Genomic DNA, 20,100 nt, shown 5'->3' on the forward strand with positions numbered 1-20,100 from the left:
TTGACCTCAATTAACATGATAACTACATGTAAGGCAAACACAATTTGGAGAAAACGGGGCCAGCCGTTAACTCGGAATTTTCTGACGCAATTTGCATTAAAACTGTATCCTAGACACATGCCCTGTGACCCAGTTACCATTACCGTAACCACCACATTTAATAGCACTTGACATTTCAGCTATGACTGCGAACGTTGCTTGTCAATTTAATGTTTTCACTTGAAGTTAAAACACAAAACCCTTTTCACTTAATTATACCTTTGACATCTGACCTTTCGTTCTTAGAACCACAAAATCTCATCATGGGGCACCTTCCTACCAAGTTTAAAGTATTCGACCCAGCTGTTTTGGTGGAGTCTATAACATAAAATTGCTGATGTAACAGACACGCTTACACGCAGACGGTTTTACCCCCTTTCCCAGTTCGGTCACCCTGCCATAGGTGACCCACGGGACTCGCTACTCAGGAATATTACATATTACCATGGAAACCGGTGCTATGGAAACAGAGAGCAGCAATAGGTTCAATTGACCAACGATTAAAACATCGTTTCCTTCGTATATGGGAGCGATGAGAATAAACTTGCTTACCCATGCCAAACTAAGGTTGGGCTTGTTGAATACGAAATCTCTTTTAGGTGTCACTAACTTTGCTGCGTCTCTCCTTACTACGCTACTCTCACAGCCCCAGACACCAAACAAAACTGGTTAAATGTTGACGGTTCACCGTCATCTTTCATTGGTTCTCTCCGGTTATCTATACTGCGGATGCCCATGCGTGTTTTATTTAATTGACTTATGAGATGAATTGATTGGGCATGGACTGATGAACAACATCAGTATGTTATCATTTACTGTTCGGCATCCAAAGCACGGATACATAAGATAGATAGCAACCCTCTAGTTTAGGCTAATCGAACTCATTTTCCACCAAGGACATGTAAGCACACCTCGTTCCAATGATCATCACAACGTGCGTATAACTATAACGTATGGAAATTGCTCAATTTCACTGGAATATGTGATAGTCCTACCTGGTACATGAAAAGGACGTAGATGATTACGTGAAGAATGTCAATAATTAATAAGCTTTGTTACAGTTGATGCATAGCTGCCAACAAACTAGCCCCTTTTAACATTACAACGCACGACAGAGTAAATTTTAAAAATATCAAACACCAATGAAACTTTTTAACACCATGTATTGACACAAACGTTTATCATTAAGTAAATTTTACATCAATATGATATACAAAAATAACTCAAAGAAGTATTTCGGCGATAAATATTGTTGTGTAAAAGTAAGTAATAGAAAGTGCATCTTTTTAGCTTGTACCATCATGAAGTTGCGGATTCTGAAATACTTAAGTTTCGTACGTGTCTCTGACTAATAATACAGCAGCACTGACATCAATTCACTTCTTTAAGTGGTTTTGTGCTTGATAGGATTACAACAGGTTGTTTTGTCCCACTGGAAGATAATATTCCTACAAAAGCAAAATTTGTATTTTTTTTTCAAACTGATAAGTTCTTAGAGACGACGGAGTGATCGATTTTCTTTCTTTTAAGTCCCAGATATGTTTTGAGAGCTCAGTTTCTTTTGATAACGTAAGTTGCAGAAATATTTGATGTGGTTGTTGTAGCTTGCCTTGAAGCTTCCACTGACCAGACCGATTTATACGGCTGTCTCTTGACCAGTAGTGACCTTTGCTTTGTACATTATATCGCTGACGAGATATTCCCCAGATAGGGGGCAGTCGCTCTTTTTCCTGCAATTGCAAGTTATTTCACTGGTCTCCTGATTTGCTTTCGATATAATCTTGTTATTGCGGGCTTTTATATTATGCCGCATATTCCTCATACAGCTATAGCCTATTTTGATGTTGTTCTTGTTATATATATTGTGTAATCGATCACTTCATCTCTTGGGAAACCCTAAAAGCAGTCTAATACATATAAGTGCAGCTCCAACTCTGTATGGAAAAAAAGTTCTTCATATTAAGAAGGAGAGCCGACAAAAGCTACAACTCAATCAACAAGCGTAGCGAATTTGTATCCAAATGTCGTCATGGCAATCGTTCAAAGAAACCACCTGACCACCCACAAAGGAAATAGTCGTCCTTGCAAGATCGATCGATCAATTGATCGATCGATCGATCCATCGATCGATCCATCGATCCATCGATCCATCGATCCATCGATCCATCCATCCATCCATCCATCCATCCATCCACCCACCCACCCATCCACCCACCCATCATCCATCCATCCATACACTTAATGACAGGGAAAAGGTTATATGAGTATTTGTTAACAATATCAAAGTTGATGATTTCCACAAATTATTTAAAAAGGTAATAACTACTTCGAAACCATTTCAATTGAAACACGTTCAATTAAATTACAGTGTAAACTCACATGATTAATAATAATATATGGTATCACAATGAAAGAGCAAACACAAATGCTACATTAGGACCACAACAAACACACATTACATGTCAATTCAACAATAGATTTAACAAATTCCATGCAGGAGCCTATCTTACAATTGGCTAATGTTGATATGATGTCTTCCCAAATGTCGAATATGGGACAAACTGTCGGAAAACTGTTGATTTGAACAGTGATATGGCAATACATAGTAACGAGATTTTGGACTCTAAACAGATTCTTGTAGTTTCGTTAGTTTGGAGAGTACATTTTAATTTACGAAGTTTTAATTGTTTTTTTAATTTAAATAAAATAAAGTTCTCAATTAATTTAATTTGATTGGGAAATATGTTGTTGTTGTAATGTAAATAATGGACTAAAACAATGATACAAGATGACGTTACTCTACTGCATAAAATATGAGCCAATATGAATCTGCTGAAATTGCAATCAACATTACCTTCATATGACGAAATATTAACGAGAACGAAGGATATTATTTCAGGCTGGATGTGGGTTTTCCGGCTTGTAAATATCTCTAGGAATACACTATAAGTCTTATTCATTTAATCTGTGGTGAAGCGTCTGCTTACTCCGTCTAAGGATACAGAAAATTGAAGGTATTTGCTACATTTAATCACGTACAGGTCGAATCTTCATCTCGGTGTATTTGATGTTATGGTCAGGTCCTGGTAGGTTGCTCCAACAGATAGAGGAATGGCCCCCACAACAAAACTTAGTGGAAGGAAGGACACTAGCGAAGTAGTTGCCATTGAGATTGGATCTACAGCACTTGCTGTGCCACCATGCGCCTTGTAAGACTACCGCACAGTGTCGAGTATCCTTATCATTATCTTGATCGTAAGTACTAAAGAAACTGTTGAACTGATATTCCAAAGCATTTTTGTCGTCTGCTAAGACAAAAGAGAAAAGATACATGATGCACTGACGTTTAAGCCGCATAACCCTTTTCCACCCTAGTGCGTATAATATAAAATATCACATATCATTAAGAAACTTTTAATCACAATCTCTTTCATATTAGAAATATTGATTTAAAATATATCACACGATTAGAGTGTAATACTGAGGGGCACTCATTGTTAAATTTTGAACGGTAAAGTCATATTACTCCACACTAGCAATAAAGTTCAAAATCTTTCCCCTCTTTATATTGCTGGTACGGTAGAGTGATATCTATGACAGATCATGAAAAAAAAGGCCCCGTGCATTTATAGCATGATTACGAAAAAACTATACGTTCAATATTTTTCTAATACTTAATCATTCGTCAAAAACGTATACATATACGTATAACCCATATATTTCGTGTTTTTTCTACAAAACGTTTTGATATCCAAATGGAGAATATAAACTTAGAACAAGTAAATGGCACAACTATAGAGGGACAATAAATAAGTTCCAAGTATATGTAGAATAAGCCGTGACAATGGCTTTATTATAATTATGTTATGATTAATTGAAAAAATTAGCATATTTTATGATTGTGCTTAATAATTTGTTCAGATAAAAAAATATTTATGAAGTTATTTACATTAATGGAGATAGAAATTGGTAACCTAGATGGCAAAAGATGGAAACATCCCATTATTTATTTAACTCACAGAGGGTATTTCGTACTTCTGCTGTTCCGCCTTTACCCGTTTTATTTATTAAACTCACCTGTTCCAGCTGTCCCGCTGTAAGTTCCCACCGCGGACAGACGGTACATGTCATTTTCATCGTTGATACGGAACAAGTCATATTCAGCGAAGTATGGAGTCCCTTCCCTGTCGACCAGATCAATCCGGATTTGATAGTTATCTTGATTGGTGATGTAATACAGCTTGTCATTACCCATCCAAAATTCATGAACGATCTGACCAAAGCCTTCTTTGTAGCTGGTCCAGTTACGGTAAAAATCAACAGAACCATTAACCCGACGTTGGAACACCTGAAATCAAAATAAATTAAGGACTTCCTAAGATTTACAAAGTTATACAAAACTCAGAAGTCATGGGAATATTTATGAAGACTTACGTGACAGAACCAAAGGATGAACATAAATAAGTCAGTTACCGAGTACTTGAAGAACATAATCGAATATAAGACAATCCATAATAAACAGAAAAAGAAGATTGACATTTTACGAGCTTATGCTATTTGACTTCTAGTGGCAATCACATAAAGAAAACAAAATTACAAGAGAGTACCGATATTGTCACTATTCTGTTCCACTCAGGGGGTAGGAGCCGGAGGAAGGGGGGGGGGGGCACTGGGGCATTTTTATTTGTTATTATTCACGTGCACCATAATAGTGTTGATGTGTAAATGTGTAAAATAATTGTGTCATGCATGCAAACATATAAGTCAACATTTTAAGTTCAGCTTATAATGTTTTATGTTAGTTGTTTTATAATATTCATTATCATACGGTTTTATATGTTTTCTAATTACATGTGTTTTGAGTAATGCAATACTAGTATACTTCTTCTTGAATTCGATCTTCTCTGGTTTGTGATATTTCTACTCCCTTGAAATCAATATAGCACATTCGACATGTACCTTCTTGTTATCCAACGTTATTGTCTGCAATTCATTTAAATACGTTTTTAACACCTTCCCCCATTGCCATATACAATCTATGTTCAACAAAATCAATAAGTTAAGAAGTAATCAATGTATCAATGTAACTTATATACGTGAAGTGCGTTTTCCCCCTGATAACATATGTATTGGTCCATAATGTCATCGTATACCGGACTATAGGAAATATCAACTCATTTCTCAATTTTTTTTATGAATGTTGATTATGTGACACGGCAAAAGAGATTGTGTGTTCGACGAGTCGGTTGAACATTCAACGCAGCTTATTTTTGATGGATGAGATCGCGTTTTTTCTTCTCCCTGTCGTGGGCAACATATTTCTTAAGTAATGTAACATTTCACTTCGGTGTAAGGTAGCGTGTACTCTTTGAGGGAAAAGTAGAATTCTAAAATAAACGCTTGAAACGTTTGTCGTTTTTAACAATGTATCATTAAAGAGTACGGTAAGCCAGATCAGTTAGTTGGTTTAATTAATGGTGTAGATACCACTGTTGTTACAACCAGCATTGTATTTGTATTTGTAATAACTAATGCTTTAAGGTTAAAAATTTGAACGTAGCAATCACAGACAAACAAATAGAATGCAACGGAGGACAATCCGGATTTGTCACAATCTTTCAGACTGTATCTGTGTAATGCTAATTAAAATAAACTAATGACGCAGGTAATTACTTAATATTAAACATCAGTAAATAGTTTATGTCATCTGTGATTCATTATTTGTGAATTATATACCAAAGGCCTACAGAAATCTAGATTCTATTATGACTTACCGTCCATCCACCTCCGTCAGCCATGTTGCAATACACTGGAAATGGTGATCCAGACCAGTTAGTTGGTTTAATGGTGTAGATACCACTTGCGTTAATACCAGCAGTATATACATCTTGGCAGTTAGTGAGCTGCAAACATGTTTTTCCATCACCATGGTAACCAGTCTTGCAGTAACATTGACGAACATTGTTTTGTTCCTCACACAGTGCATTGGGGTTGCAACTGTATACGTCATCCCACGTGACATTGCCATTGATACAGTGAGCCCTTCTTGTACAATCAGGGTTGACATAAAATCCACCGGCCTGTGCAATAGCAACGTGGTTGTAAACAGTGATAGTAAATTACAACAATCAGTGGCGGAGATTTCTTGTCAGAAGTGGGGGGGGGGGGGGGTTGCAGGCCATTGATGAAATAAAAAGTCATAACTGCTGGCTCACTATCTAAGTGGAGCGCCACCATAAGTTGGCGCAAAGTGCACAAGAATTTTTTGGCAAGTATTGCCTCCCAGATTGCAGTAAATGGCACTGCCCAGGCCTTGAAAGCTGCATTTAACCAGGGGCGTATGCAGGATTTTCTAACCCGAGGGGGCGCGAATTACTATCTAAGCGGAGCGCCACCATTGGTTGGCGCGCAGCGTTGAAGCAAATTTCTGGTTTTGGTACCCCCCAGATCACCGGAAATGGCACTTCTCGGGCTTGAAACTGACCAACCATATATACACTTTTGCCTGAGAATCAAGTATTTCCAAATACTTTTTTCTCATCTATAACCTTTTTGAAGATTGTTACCAGTCACACATCATGTTTGACTTCATCACGTATGCTGTGGATCATTGCTTTTGTAGGTGATTCTTCATCGCGGCCCACAATACCCGTCAGCCCCACTGTTCAGAATTTGAAAATTCACAATTCTCGTGAATAAATTCACTTCAAAACATACCCATAATGTTGCACAAAATATCATCTATGGACAACCGATATAGAAAAACCTCCTTCAAACCCTAACAGACGGGTCAAAATTGCACGAGTATGATGAAGTATGATGAAGAATGTTGGTCGGGGAATTTTCGAAAATTCAGACGGCTACTAAAAAATTTCGCTGAAGGAAATAAATATATACCAGATATTTGCGAAACCGAATACTACACACATCGACAGTTTTGAGCATGGGCGCTGATCAGTCTTGGATAATGGTGGGACGCGTGTCTGTTCTCTGACACTATCTAAGCGGAGCGCGACCATGGGTTCGCGCGTAGCGTACGAAATTTTTTTGGCAAATATACCTCCCAGGTCGCCAGAATAACACTTTCCAGACCTAATGATGCTCCTAAACCTCCTTAAGTTTTAGATCTCATGGCTTAGAAATTTAGTTTGGAGAAATACATGGGCGTCTGCAGAAAGAAAATCAGGGGACAAACAATCCAAGTAGACTTTTGCATATACAATGGGTCTAGGGGTCCTCTCCCAGAAAACAAATATAGACTGCCGCAAATGCGATTTCAGTCCTATATTTAACAACTGTGGATAAAATACAATAAAATGAGAACTGCTGCATGTCATTTGCACAATGCTGGATCAAACTGCGCCAAAGTTCAATACACTGATGTGTTACTATAATGAAAAGCAATTTTTTTCGTTTTTCATGTTGTATTCTCAACTTGTAAATAAACGGTCACCATGGATTATATAGCCTATCGGCCGTATCCAACAACTTTTTCTGAATCGCATGCGCTCTACCAGTGCAACATATAGGATACAGTACAATTCATTTCAGTGCAGTTTTCTCGCGTGGGTGCAAAATATTCTGGAGTACCGTATGTTGTTTTATTAGCTGTCCTTGATACTCTCATCAGTTACAGCATAATAGTTCTATACACTAACCATATCACAGGTTTACATACAGGAACAAAGTCTCAAACCTAATTTACATTTGAGTTCAGGTGAGTTTTCACATGATTCAAGTGAAGTTTCCAAACAATCTACAGTCATCACATACTCCAAACTTTGCCAAAATAGTCCTAACTCCTAAGGTAGTCCCCTACAACACAACCATTGTAATTATCAATTCATGCCTAAAAACAATAAGAGTACATTTTTACCAAACGGTGCTGTGTAAAACGTAAGGCACGTGCGGCGAAATCAACCTCGCATTCATAGTGCCGAAGCGCGCTAGCCTAGCGACAGATTTCGACACTCATATTGCTCACGTACATGTACTTAGAAACACCTCGTTGAAGTTGGCAAGTGTATACAGTTCCAAAGCTATTCAACAGCAACAAAACGTTATTTTGTGTATGTCTGTTGTGGGGTGAAGTTAGCGCTATGAGCTACAAGTTCCAATGCGCAAGGTGGGGGAATGGGGCTAGAAATAATGTGTGGGTCAATTCTAACTCAGTTTTCGGTCGTTAATTGTTCATGTAGCCTACCAGGTAAAAGGTTGAAATGACTTTAACAATTTCAAATTTAATGATTTGATTTATTATGCCATTTGAAGCACATAACATAGGCTATAACAGAACATTACTGGCAAAAATTAGGGGGGTTGATTGTGTGGGCCAACCTCCCCTCTTCAAAAAGTGGGGGGTTAAACCCCCCCCCCAAACCCCCCTGTTTCTCCGCCACTGACAACAATAATAGGAATAACTATAACGATAATAATGATAATGATAACTGTAGTGACGAAGATGACGACGACGATGACGATTAAAATGACGATGACGATGACCACGATTTTGATGATAATTTTTTTGCTGTCGGCATAAAGAATGGATAGCGGTATATCAAAATTAACATAGATTCAAGGGGGGAATAGATTCAAGGGCAGAATACCGTCATTTGTACTTGAATTTAAACATCTGAAAGTCATTTATTTTATATTAAGTGACTTATCGATATCTGGCTGCAGAAGTAAAGAATTGGAAACTCACCGAAATGCTTGCATTCACACTTGTAATTTGACATGTGCAATTCTCAGGTGCCGCACAGACCATTTCATTGTCATCATTGTAGCATCGCAGCTGACCACGTAGGCAGACAGTCGGGGTTGATAAACGAGTTGTGTCGATTGACTGAGAGGAGCTTTCAACTGGCGGTGAGGTGGTGCTCTGCGCTGTTGTTTCAACCGAGGACACCGTAGTGTCAGGCAAGGAGGAGAGTGTGTTAATCGGCGGTGAGGTGGTGCTCTGTGTGGTTGTTTCAACCGAGGACACCGCAGTGTCAGGCAAGGAGGAGAGTGTGCTAATCGGCGGTGAGGTTTTGCTCTGCGTGGTTGTTTCAACTGAGGACACCGTAGTGTCAGGCAAGGAGTTGGTGCTCTGCTTGGTAGTATCATCTTAAATAGAGAACACAATTAAAAGGTGAATTTGTTATAGGTAAATAAAGAGGTTCCTTCTTTCTCTGTGTTTGCAACATGCGAAAATCTTGAGAAAACAGATGTAAATTCTGTTGGTATTTCACACCTTTCAATTAATCAGTTCCTCTTAAGTTTGTCTCTATTAATGAAAAAAAAATAGGATGTCTGGAGTATGAAACGAACATGGAACAGTAGAAATATCCATAAATTCCTGTTCCGCTCGATTACAAGTAAAGTAAAAACTAAAATACCTGACAGATATTTAACAATTACTATTTACAAAAATATCTTCTTAGCTGACTTCGCTTTTGGTCATTCCACATATTCAAACTGTTTAGCTTCGTCTTTATAGGACAAGCAGTGTTTTTCTATTCTTGTCAGCCTCTTAGCAAAGTCATGTGACTCTGCAGAGAAACAGTAAAAGCTGACAGACAGTGAGGGTGTGAAGAAGGTGGTGCTCTTTCTGATGGTGTAAAGATGTATCACCTAAAGGCATCAGTAGTTTTCTCCTTGATGGACAGAGGATGGTTACAGCGCTAGCTCCATCCTCATCGCACTAAATATTCATATATGATAGGGGGTTAAGCAGGAGAAACAGTCAAATACAACGAAGAAATGTGCAAATAACCATCTAATTATTGCAGATGACGAAGTCAGATTCTTGCTAGATTAAAGGGGTATGAGTAATCTTAAATCAGTGTTTAAATGGAAATGCGAAATAACGGGATCATGTCGATTTTGTCATTTCTGCGATACAGTCAGTACGCGCGATATTGAAGTATAACCTAACTTTAGCTCTTACGTTGTTAGGCTAGGTTAGGCCAGATCCTTTCCCTGATGTAGTAAATACGCTGTACTAGCTATGAGATAGTATAGGCTAGTATTTGTATAGTAAGTACTTTCGGACTAGTCCTAAGTCTAGACCTAAGTAAGTATATTCCTACTGTGCGTCATACTCAAAGCAAGACCTTCCCTAATTAACGACCGCCTCTAGTGACTACTTCTACCAAATGCGAGTAATTGTGGTGTACGGTAGCTTCTGAGGGCACACCTAATCAAAGCCACACATTTATGGTGATATTATGCATAGACCTTTGTGCTCTTGGGTCAGTACACTTTAGTCTTAGACCCTGTAGGCCTAGCCTGCCTTCGCTTTTAAAAGACTATAGGCCTGGGTTATACTACTAGTGGTCTACATGTTCGGGAAATGGCTATTAGTGATTGCCGACAGTGAAAGAAGAGATTAACCTCTGAGTGAAAAACTTACACATGCTAGGCTATAACCAGTTAAGCTATACTATTTAATTTAAAAAATGATAATTGTGTACTATTCATTTATAAAAGCCAAGAAACTTGTGTATGGATAATCTCAATCTAGACTAAACTTGAATGTAAATTAGGGGGGGGGGGTACTTGTTTGTCAAACTTCCAAAATGTTTGGCTGAAATTAATTAGGCTAAGCCTACCCATGCAATGATATAGGTATAGCCTAGGCCTAGTCACAAATACGTTTTATCCACGTGAGACATGTAAAATGAAACACCACATAACTAGGTCACAGCTTTGCACTCCTAATGTTATAAGCCTCACACTATAAAACAGAAATGAGTTTTATTACATCTCATGTTGTTCTTATTCTACAATTATACTCCCCAGAAGTAGGTTTTGAAGCACTGTCAGTGAGGCAGATTATATTTCCATATTAGGCACAGCAGATCATGAATTTGGTGTAAATCTCAATAAACTGAACTGCCATAGCAGGGACTCCTTATATCATTGATTTTCTGAACATTAAAAAAGGACACATTTACAGTAAGGCATATTATGTTTCCTTATATATCACAGCAGATCATGAAATTGGTGTAAATCTCAATAAACCGAACTGCCCATAACAGGATTCCTTGTGGTATTGATTTCTGAACATTCAAAAAGGAACACATATACAGTTTTCATGGGAGAGAATGTTTGTATGGATACAAACTGATAAGTATTTAAACATGGTACAACACTCAAATAAAGACCGTAAATGTAATTGATTTCGTTTTACTTTGAAACTATTTCTAACAAAGGTGACCGGCTTCTGTTAGGTGCAGAAATAAATAACTCTTTCTGCTGTTATGTGTTATTTTGTTTGGCAGAAATGGAAGATTTGTCCCAAGAGGAGCTAACAGCCATGACAAAGTACAAGAAACACACAACCTTGAGATTCCATTAACGTACTTGCAAAGTACATGAAAAATCTGTAGGCTGCAGTGGTATATTGTAGTTGAGCAATTACAACTCATACCATCAAGTCAAAAGTCCAACACAAAAATGAGTTGCAAGGTGATTGATACCATGTATAAGTTATGCATGTAGAGGTCAATTGAGGTCACTGCGATCATTGCAATATACCATTATCTCATACTTCCATACACTTCCTCCTATTAAAGTGTTAAAAGATATCGATTTATCTTTGCACAAGATTGATCTCTTACCCGCCGCAAATTGTGGAAGCATAACTTGAAGCCACTGCGAAGTCATCAATTTTATATTAGATGAATTTCTTGTGATAGAGAAATTCAGTTAAATTAAAGTGCATCTATCTTAGAAATGTCAAAACAGAGAGGCCAAATCAGGACTGTACAACACATAATTGTACACTATTCTAAGCATATCCTACATTCTGTATTGCAGATGGCAAGTCTCTGACTTCTAGTTTTATTTATCCATGGTATAAACAAAGAGTGTGACCATGGCCTTCAGTAAAGTGTCAGTCCTTTTTAAAATTGTTGCCATAGAGCAGTGAGCTATCTTGGCTATCTTGGAAAAGGGGGGGGGGGGAGGTTGGGAGAAGATGTAAACTTTCAGTGAGTGTTATTTTACTGTATCAAATTTAAACAATTTCACAATTTTTTTGTTGCAGATGAACTTGGCATTTTCACTTGTCACTCTGCTGTTTGGGGGAATTTCAACATCGAAGGGTGCAAGGGTGCATCCTTGCAATCATTCATACATGTAAAACAAGTAATTTTTATTTGTTAGATTTATGTTTAATCTACATGGAATTGTGCTAGCTGATAGCCCACTGATTATTGGTAAAGTGGAACCAGCTTAGATCTGTAAGGAAATTAAGGAAATTGAACAATTTATTTACTGAGGTATCAGCAAGAAGCAACAGGACTTTGCAAGGCATGGCAACAAATTTGTCTAAAGCGAAGAGAAAATTGCTTGCTTGATAGAGAGCTTTCAGTGCTCCTACCTTCATTTACCATAAAATGACAACAGAAACAATGTTGCACCAGTATCACAACCTTTGGTTTGACTATAGGCTAAGTGCTGTAAATAACACGATTGACTCATTTTGCTCCAAGCGACGTGTAATGCACATTTACACATTTGACCTTCGCCTATTATGCAATTGGTATGTCAAGTTCACGAACACAGGCTGTGTGTACTTAAACCTCCATTTTCTTGTTTGTCGAAAAAGATCAGAGGAAACGACCGTGAAGAATCTTTAATCTTCAATTGGCTGCCAACACAGTCTGTTACTGCACTTGCTATAAAAGATAGGCTAATGCAATTTATTCCTTTTCTACAACTGAAACTGATAAAAAGTAATGTTTTCAAAAAGTTTGGCACAAACTAGTAGACTGAAGAAAGCGATTAATCTTCTTTTTCATTCTAGTTCGTTAACACACCATTTAATACTTCAATTGCTTCATTCCTTTCCTAGATTGGTACAAACTGGAAGAGGTGAAAAATGAGAAATTGAGAAAGGCTACCAAGTAACACAGCTTTGCAGTAGTAGAAGGATGTCTTTGGCTTGGATGATGCATATCAAGAATGTGATTGTAGCTGTTTTTATGAGAAAAAATTGATGTTTTGCATTTCAATTCATCTCTCTGTCCACAATTGATAATACATGTTGGTACAACTTTAATTAAACTTGCATCGAGATGGCCTGTGATGAAGAGACATGTGGAAGTGCTCAGGAATTTTATGTCCTAGGTCATTTAGGGGTCAGTTTAGTTAATTGTTTTGAAACGCTTCTTCCTGAGTCCACGGACGGACATATGGATGAATGCAAAACGTGATCATAATTATGGTCATTCAGAATTTCAGAAAATTCATGTTCAAGGACAATCTTTCTTGTTATGATAATAAGCTTTAACTTACCACTTTCTATTGGAGTTAAAATGATTTGCACAAGTATGTGAGGTCCAAGGATGAGCTTATGACTAAAACATTAATGGTATTGTTGGAAGCCTAATTATTGTCTTGCAGATGTTCGGTTTGCCTGTGCAAAGTGGCAAAGTATAATTGTAATTCAATTAAAAATATAAATTAATTACCAATAAGTAAATAATTAGATTAAAAAATAAATTTGGTATTAGGTCATCGTAATCAACAACAATGTGAACATAGATCTTCCAAGACCTTCCTATCTAGTTTAATGGTAGTCAGTATAGGCCCCAAATTATAGCACGCTATAATGGCAAGAAGTTTTCAAAAAGTACCTTCCTGGAGGTCTTTACTCTCCAATTAGTCTCAGACATTGTTAAGGAACACACAAAATGACTGAATGGGAAAATTTCCTCAAAGGTTGTAATAAAAACAGTTTAAGAATTCTGACCAAAGGTGACCACATTTTAATATCTAGCATATTTGCGGCTAATACAGCATACCTTTAAAGAAAAGAAGCTACTGACACAGGGCTGAATTTTGTCGTAACAAAGGTTATTGGGAGAGAGTCTTTGATCAAGTTTCTCAAGAGAGGATTTCTTGTTCTACACTGAAAACTGTACAAGTGATTTTCAAGTTGTTTCCTTGTGCAAAAGTGCTGATCAAGGTCTTGGTATCCCTGTTACATTTCACAGTTGATGTCGAGCAATCAGAGCTTCAGCATGTGACGATGATTATACTGTAAATATGTCCTCAAAATGTTGATTTCAGTATTGTATTTCTTATATTAATTCATTGTATAAGTATTTGAGGAATGAATTAAACTAAATTGCGAAAGTTCACTTAGTACTCAAAATTCAAAAGTAATGGAGATGCAAATAAAGTTAGCTATCAGTAGCATTGATGATGTTATTTTATAATTTATGTTTTGCTTTTTCTCAATTTGAATGCATTGCTACTTAAATGGAGAATAAGGTGGCATACCAAATAGTATTAACAAGGAAAGGGGTGATTTAACCAGGAATGAGGTGGAAAATCAGTTTAATATTAACCAGGATAATAGTGACATCAACCAAGGAAATGTTGTTTAATTTAACCAGAAAGGAGTACAATATTCTGTGATATTAACCAGGATAGTATTAGCACCAACCAGGAAAAGTGTGGTAAATTTGACCAGGAGAGGTGAAATATTTCATGACATTAACCAGGATAGTATTAGCATTAACCAGGAAAAGTGTGGTAAATTTGACCAGGAAAGAGGTGAAATATTTCATGACATTAACCAGGATAGTATTAGCATCAACCAGGAAAAGTGTGGTAAATTTGACCAGGAGAGGTGAAATATTTCATGATATTAACCAGGATAGTATTAGCACAAACCAGGAAATGTTGGTTAATTTGACCAGGAAAGAGGTGAAATATTTCATGACATTAACCAGGATAGTATTAGCACCAACTAGGACAAGTGTGGTAAATTGGACCAGGAAAGAGGTGAAATATTTCATGATATTAACCAGGATAGTATTAGCATCAACCAGGAAATTCATTTTTTGTGGGACCGTTCCACTAAATAAACGGGAAGGCGGGGCTGGGGGCAACTTATGAGCGTAAGAGTCCCGTCCGCCCAAAATTGACCAAAAGATACGTTTATTCTGAGTGATATTAGAAGGCGCTTAACCACGTGACAAAATATAAAATTCCTGGCATATTATAAAATATCCACATAAAAATGGTCACATTATGCTTATTGAATTCTAGTTTGACGTTTCAATGACTCTGTTAATAACGATATCCCATTATGTTTACCTGAAATGAACAGCGATTGTCCTAAATAGGATGTTAATTTGGTAACTCGTCAATTAAAAAAGGATAAAAAAATTACTACTTGTGGATCGGACAACATCCCTTGGTCCGTATTTACATGTTTCTCTTCTGAATGAGTCCCGATATAAACATCAAATTTCCATGAAAGCTTGCAAAATAGTGAAATCCCTAGCCTGTGGAAAACGACATTAACATTCCCTGTTCCAAATTTCAAGTGAAGAATCTCCAACATGTTGTAAATGATTTTAGACCAACTGATTTAGCGAGTATTGTATTTAACATTATGCAAAAGCTTCTGCTGCCACAGATGATGGTTAGGTTTTAATCAGTGTGGGAATAAACGTCAATTTGCATACAGAAAAGATGTACCATGTGATTTTACGTATCCATGAAGTTGTGTCCCAATTGAATAACAAGCTAAACACTGTGTCAAAGGTGCTTTACCTGGATTTCTCTTCAATACGATCAAGTTAACAAAAGATTAATCTGGAATTATTAGTGATCCATGGCTACTAAATTGGTTATAGCTCATTTCATAACGACAGGTTTAACGACAACTTAAATTAGAAAAGGACTATAAAAGTTGGGTCCATTGTCTGCTCTACTGTATACACGGACGAAATTAAATCTAACGATCATCTCTCAGTCACAAAATATGCTTATGAAACTGCATTATCATGCAACATATACAAGATTTCATTTGTCGATCATCCTTTCAATTATCAGCAATATGTTAATGATACAGTTTCAACAAACCATCGAAAGGACTTATTGCTCATTCCCAAAAACTTGGAAGGAATTGTGTTTTGCTAACATTAACATAAAACATGAAGGCCGCTTGTCGTCTAGATCACAAAGTGTTAAAATAAATGCATCAGAGGTTGAGAAAACATCAAAAACTGACTACTTATGGGTACGCATTAGCGAAAACCTGACATTAAATTGTCATATATGGAATATATTGAGCAGAGTGCATTATTTGGTCTCTAGTTTAGCATAAATCGTGTGAAGTTTTAACAGAGGTATGTATGCTGTACCTGTTTGGTACAACTTCACGTCATCGAGAGATAAAGAATCGAATGATTAAGTATCTTAAGAAACGTTTTTTTTCAAGCTTTGGGTGCCTATTTCACAGGTGCTAACAGTAAAAAAAATCTACCTTTTTTTGTGTGTACAATCTCCACTTAGATTAATGATCATGTAAAAAAAAAAACAATGAATGTAAGCAAGCATAAAGAACGTCTTCGACTATATATATATATATATATATATATATGTATATATATATATATATATATATATATATATGTATATATATATATATATATATATGTGTATATATGTTGAGACTAGTTGAGACTAGTAGAACACTAGTAGTTGTAACTCGGAGTTTCACGCGTTTTAGCGATCATCAGACAACTCTGTTGAGTTGTCTGATGATCGCTAAAACGCGTAAAACTCCGAGTTACAACTACTAGTGTTCCACTAGTCTCAACTAGTATCAACATATATTCCGCTCTGTCCACTGGACATAGAGCACTCTGCGCCAAGATAGACGCCAACCAACCAACACTATATATGTATATATATATATATATATATATATATATATATATATATATATATATATATTAAGGTGACCAGACGTCCCCGATTTTCAGGGACAGTCCCCGATTACAGTGTGCTGTCCCCGATGAACAAGTGTCCCCGAAAATGTCCCCGATTCGTCAAAATGTTCAGGAATTTTGAAAATATCCCACAATATTAGTAAAATAATTGTAAAAACAAAATTTAGTCAAGTGTGCAGGCGCAGAATGGAACAGGTGGGCCAGTGTAAAGTGGAAACACTGTTAAAAATATGCTAGATCGATCTAGCCTAGCACTCTTTCGACCGTATAATTGGCAACTACGGCGGCACAACGACACTTATGGTGTGAGCATGAGCAACTCACAATCTCTCAAAGAACCACGTAAAGTAAGTGAATTTCATCTAAAAAAAGCTACATTTTTGAAAATAAAATTGATTTAAAAAATGCTTCTAAGTATCACCATTTTACATCTAAGCACCTTAGGCACTTGAAAATTTCCAAAGGGTAGGGGGACACCCCCTCCCCTTATACCCCTCCCCCATATCAGTCACTCAATAAATGTCCCCGATTCTAGTCAGGAAAATATGGTCACCTTAATATATATCGTATTGGTATGTATGTAACGTTTATTATCCTTGCTTCTCCAATGTATGTAGCCTACATCTCTAATACATCTTTGCAACCGATGATTCAAGCTGTTGATTCTATGAATGTTTCCCAAAGGAAAAATATTAGAAAACAGATGATCGCATCCATTTCAGCAAAATTCCATAAACTTGATAAAGTTTTCTTGTTAGTACTTTAACCTTAACTATAGCGGGAAAATGAACGGAAAATGTATATTATGGTGTAATCACTTAGGACAAGATCTAGTTAAACTATAGAAAATGAAAGTCTCACCATTTGTTGAACCTTTGTAACAACTTCGTCCTACACCAGGAAATTTCTCCGCAAATTTACACAATCCTAAAACGAAATGACAAAACAAAAGGCACATTGGACTTTACTAATTATTACAAGTTTGTCACGGGAGCATGTCCGCGTTTCGGGAGGATTGGGGTGGGAGCGGAAGGGTGAATTACCATTTCAAGAGGATCGGATTTGCTTTCAGCATAATTTTTTTTTCTCAGAATGTTGAATTCAAATTGTAGAAAGTGTAGTTACATCTGTTTCTAACTCATTTCTTGAATTCAAAGTTGTTCCAGATCTGTTTCGTATGTTTATTTTTATTGTGCACATAACCAATGTAGTCAAATATCTGAGCTGCTTTGATTTCTTCCTTCTTTATTAAACATAAAAGTGCGTTTTAATTCGTTATTATTTATTACATAAATTGATATATAGGTTTCCGTCTACAAACTTACTCTTGTCATATACCTTGATATATTCGTGCCAAATTTCCGATTACAATCATAATCGTAAGTTATATCGTAACTTTGAGTAACCATAGAAACACCAAGTAAAAAAAACAGAGTATAGCAATCACCCAATTACACCATATACAGAACGTCACATCACTGCTGACAGAACAAACTGTATTATTTGAAAATAAAAGTGGATTATGCTACAAGTACATCAGGGTCTTGCTGGTTCTTATGCTAGGTTCAAGCAACAGACTGTATGCATATTTACTTTATTTAAGTTGTCAAATGCATGATAAGGAACGGACAAAATATATAAATAAAGAATACTCACTGCCTGCTGCTAAAGATGTACCAAAACATGCCATGAAAATAAGAAGGTGTTGGAAACATATGCTATTTTCTTTAACAGCCATGTTTTTCAGTTGTTCTCAGATTTGAGCAGAGTCTGATTCAAAATGTTCGGTACATGTTCTGATGTACTATAATATGGTTTTTACATTGCCATATGTTGTCGAGCTTTTAAGAGATTCATGCATATTCATCAATTCACTAAAGGTTGGGTCTCTTTTTCTAATCTCTGCGCAGTAGGGAAGTTTAACGAATCGTAGGAGGCTAATATGTTAATCAGTTAATAAGATGGGAGGAGACAATAACATGGCTGGCTGGCTAGATATTTTAATATGAAACATAGATTGTTTACCAATAAAGCTATTTAAATATGTAATGAAATACGACTTTACTCAAGGATGAGTAGTAATTGTAAAAAAAACTACCTACTCAAACTGCCAATAAATAAAACAGCGCTGTATTGACAGGAACGATTAAAACCATATCTAGTGGGATTTATATTTTGCTCAAAATTACAAAGAAACGCAGGAAGGAGGAGCGATTAAAGATAAAGATTGTGAAATTTGAGAAAAGAGCCATGTCTGCTATCCCATGGTATAATAGTTTGCATCACATAACTTAATAAAATTTGATATCCCCGACTGCTTTCCCCGGAAAAGGCTATTACCTGATTGGCTGGCTGGTTTCTCGATAACTCTGGCATATCCTATTTAGGAAAATGTTTTTCATGAACAACCATATATTGACCTTTCTTGGGATCTATCTAATTGATGAAATTTGAACAATTGAAGGTCCTTATATGCGATCTGGTGCAATGTTTTGCCAGTTTCATCATTATCATATGATATCAAATTATCAGCAGATTTTGTTTCCTGTTTGAATTCTTTGTTCTTTTCAATATTATATCAGAAAGACAAACAAAGTGCTCTTTTACAAATTTTCCAGTAGGATGATTCTCGTTTATTGTCCAATGTCTGGACGTTAATACAGTTGACGAACTTCACTGATGGAAAAAATATTAACTTTCATATTTTGTAGCAAAATTTCACATCATTATGATAAGATTATACGGTTTCTAATGTTTAGAGAGAAGTAAAAATGCATCAATTCATTACTCATAATTATGCGTCCTGCATTGCATAACATAGACCTAGTGCCCTTCATGAAGGTTTACCAGGCATATATTAAAAGGGAGAGGCACTCATAGACTGTTGCAAATTCAAATACATCTGGTAATGTTTAAAACAATGCAGAGTCAGAATGTATGCTTAGGCTAAGTACGTTAGCTTGTGTGTGACACCCGAGGCCAAATGAATGATTCTCGTTCAAATATTCCGCCCAGTGGATGTAAAACACTACCTTTAAATTAGAGTATAACAATCATTAAATTGCTCAAAATATTGTATTTTTTAACTTTGATCAGAGCTATAGGCTATACTATCTTTGAAATTCCCTGACTAAGGAAGACTAATGTATGAATGTTAACATCTGAACAATTTGAGGCAACCCAAGTTTACAAAGTACTTAGTACCAACCACACTAGAGTAGATTCAAGAGAAGTTGATAATTTGCTAAGAGAAGAAACACTGTAATAATTATTTATAGGAAGCGCGTATCACGTACGATTGCTTAATAAGCTTCAT

The 20,100-nt window shown here is 36.5% G+C and overlaps 1 protein-coding gene across 1 annotated transcript in view; it reads right to left on the reverse strand.

The window, feature by feature from the left end:
• Positions 1 to 2,288: 2,288 nt before the first annotated feature.
• LOC139973198 (uncharacterized) overlaps positions 2,289 to 20,100 on the reverse strand; it is a 66,340-nt gene continuing 48,528 nt past the window's right edge. The window contains exons 3-7 of the mRNA XM_071979701.1: positions 17,646 to 17,711; positions 8,744 to 9,147; positions 5,814 to 6,119; positions 4,117 to 4,387; positions 2,289 to 3,344 (exon numbers count right to left, since the gene is read on the reverse strand). Of these exons, the coding sequence (XP_071835802.1) occupies positions 3,067 to 3,344; positions 4,117 to 4,387; positions 5,814 to 6,119; positions 8,744 to 9,147; positions 17,646 to 17,711 (1,325 nt within the window). The 3' untranslated portion in view covers positions 2,289 to 3,066. The remainder of the gene's footprint in view (positions 3,345 to 4,116; positions 4,388 to 5,813; positions 6,120 to 8,743; positions 9,148 to 17,645; positions 17,712 to 20,100) is intronic.

This window comes from Apostichopus japonicus, chromosome 9, assembly GCF_037975245.1.
Source record: "Apostichopus japonicus isolate 1M-3 chromosome 9, ASM3797524v1, whole genome shotgun sequence".
In the NCBI taxonomy this organism is placed as follows: domain Eukaryota; kingdom Metazoa; phylum Echinodermata; class Holothuroidea; order Aspidochirotida; family Stichopodidae; genus Apostichopus; species Apostichopus japonicus.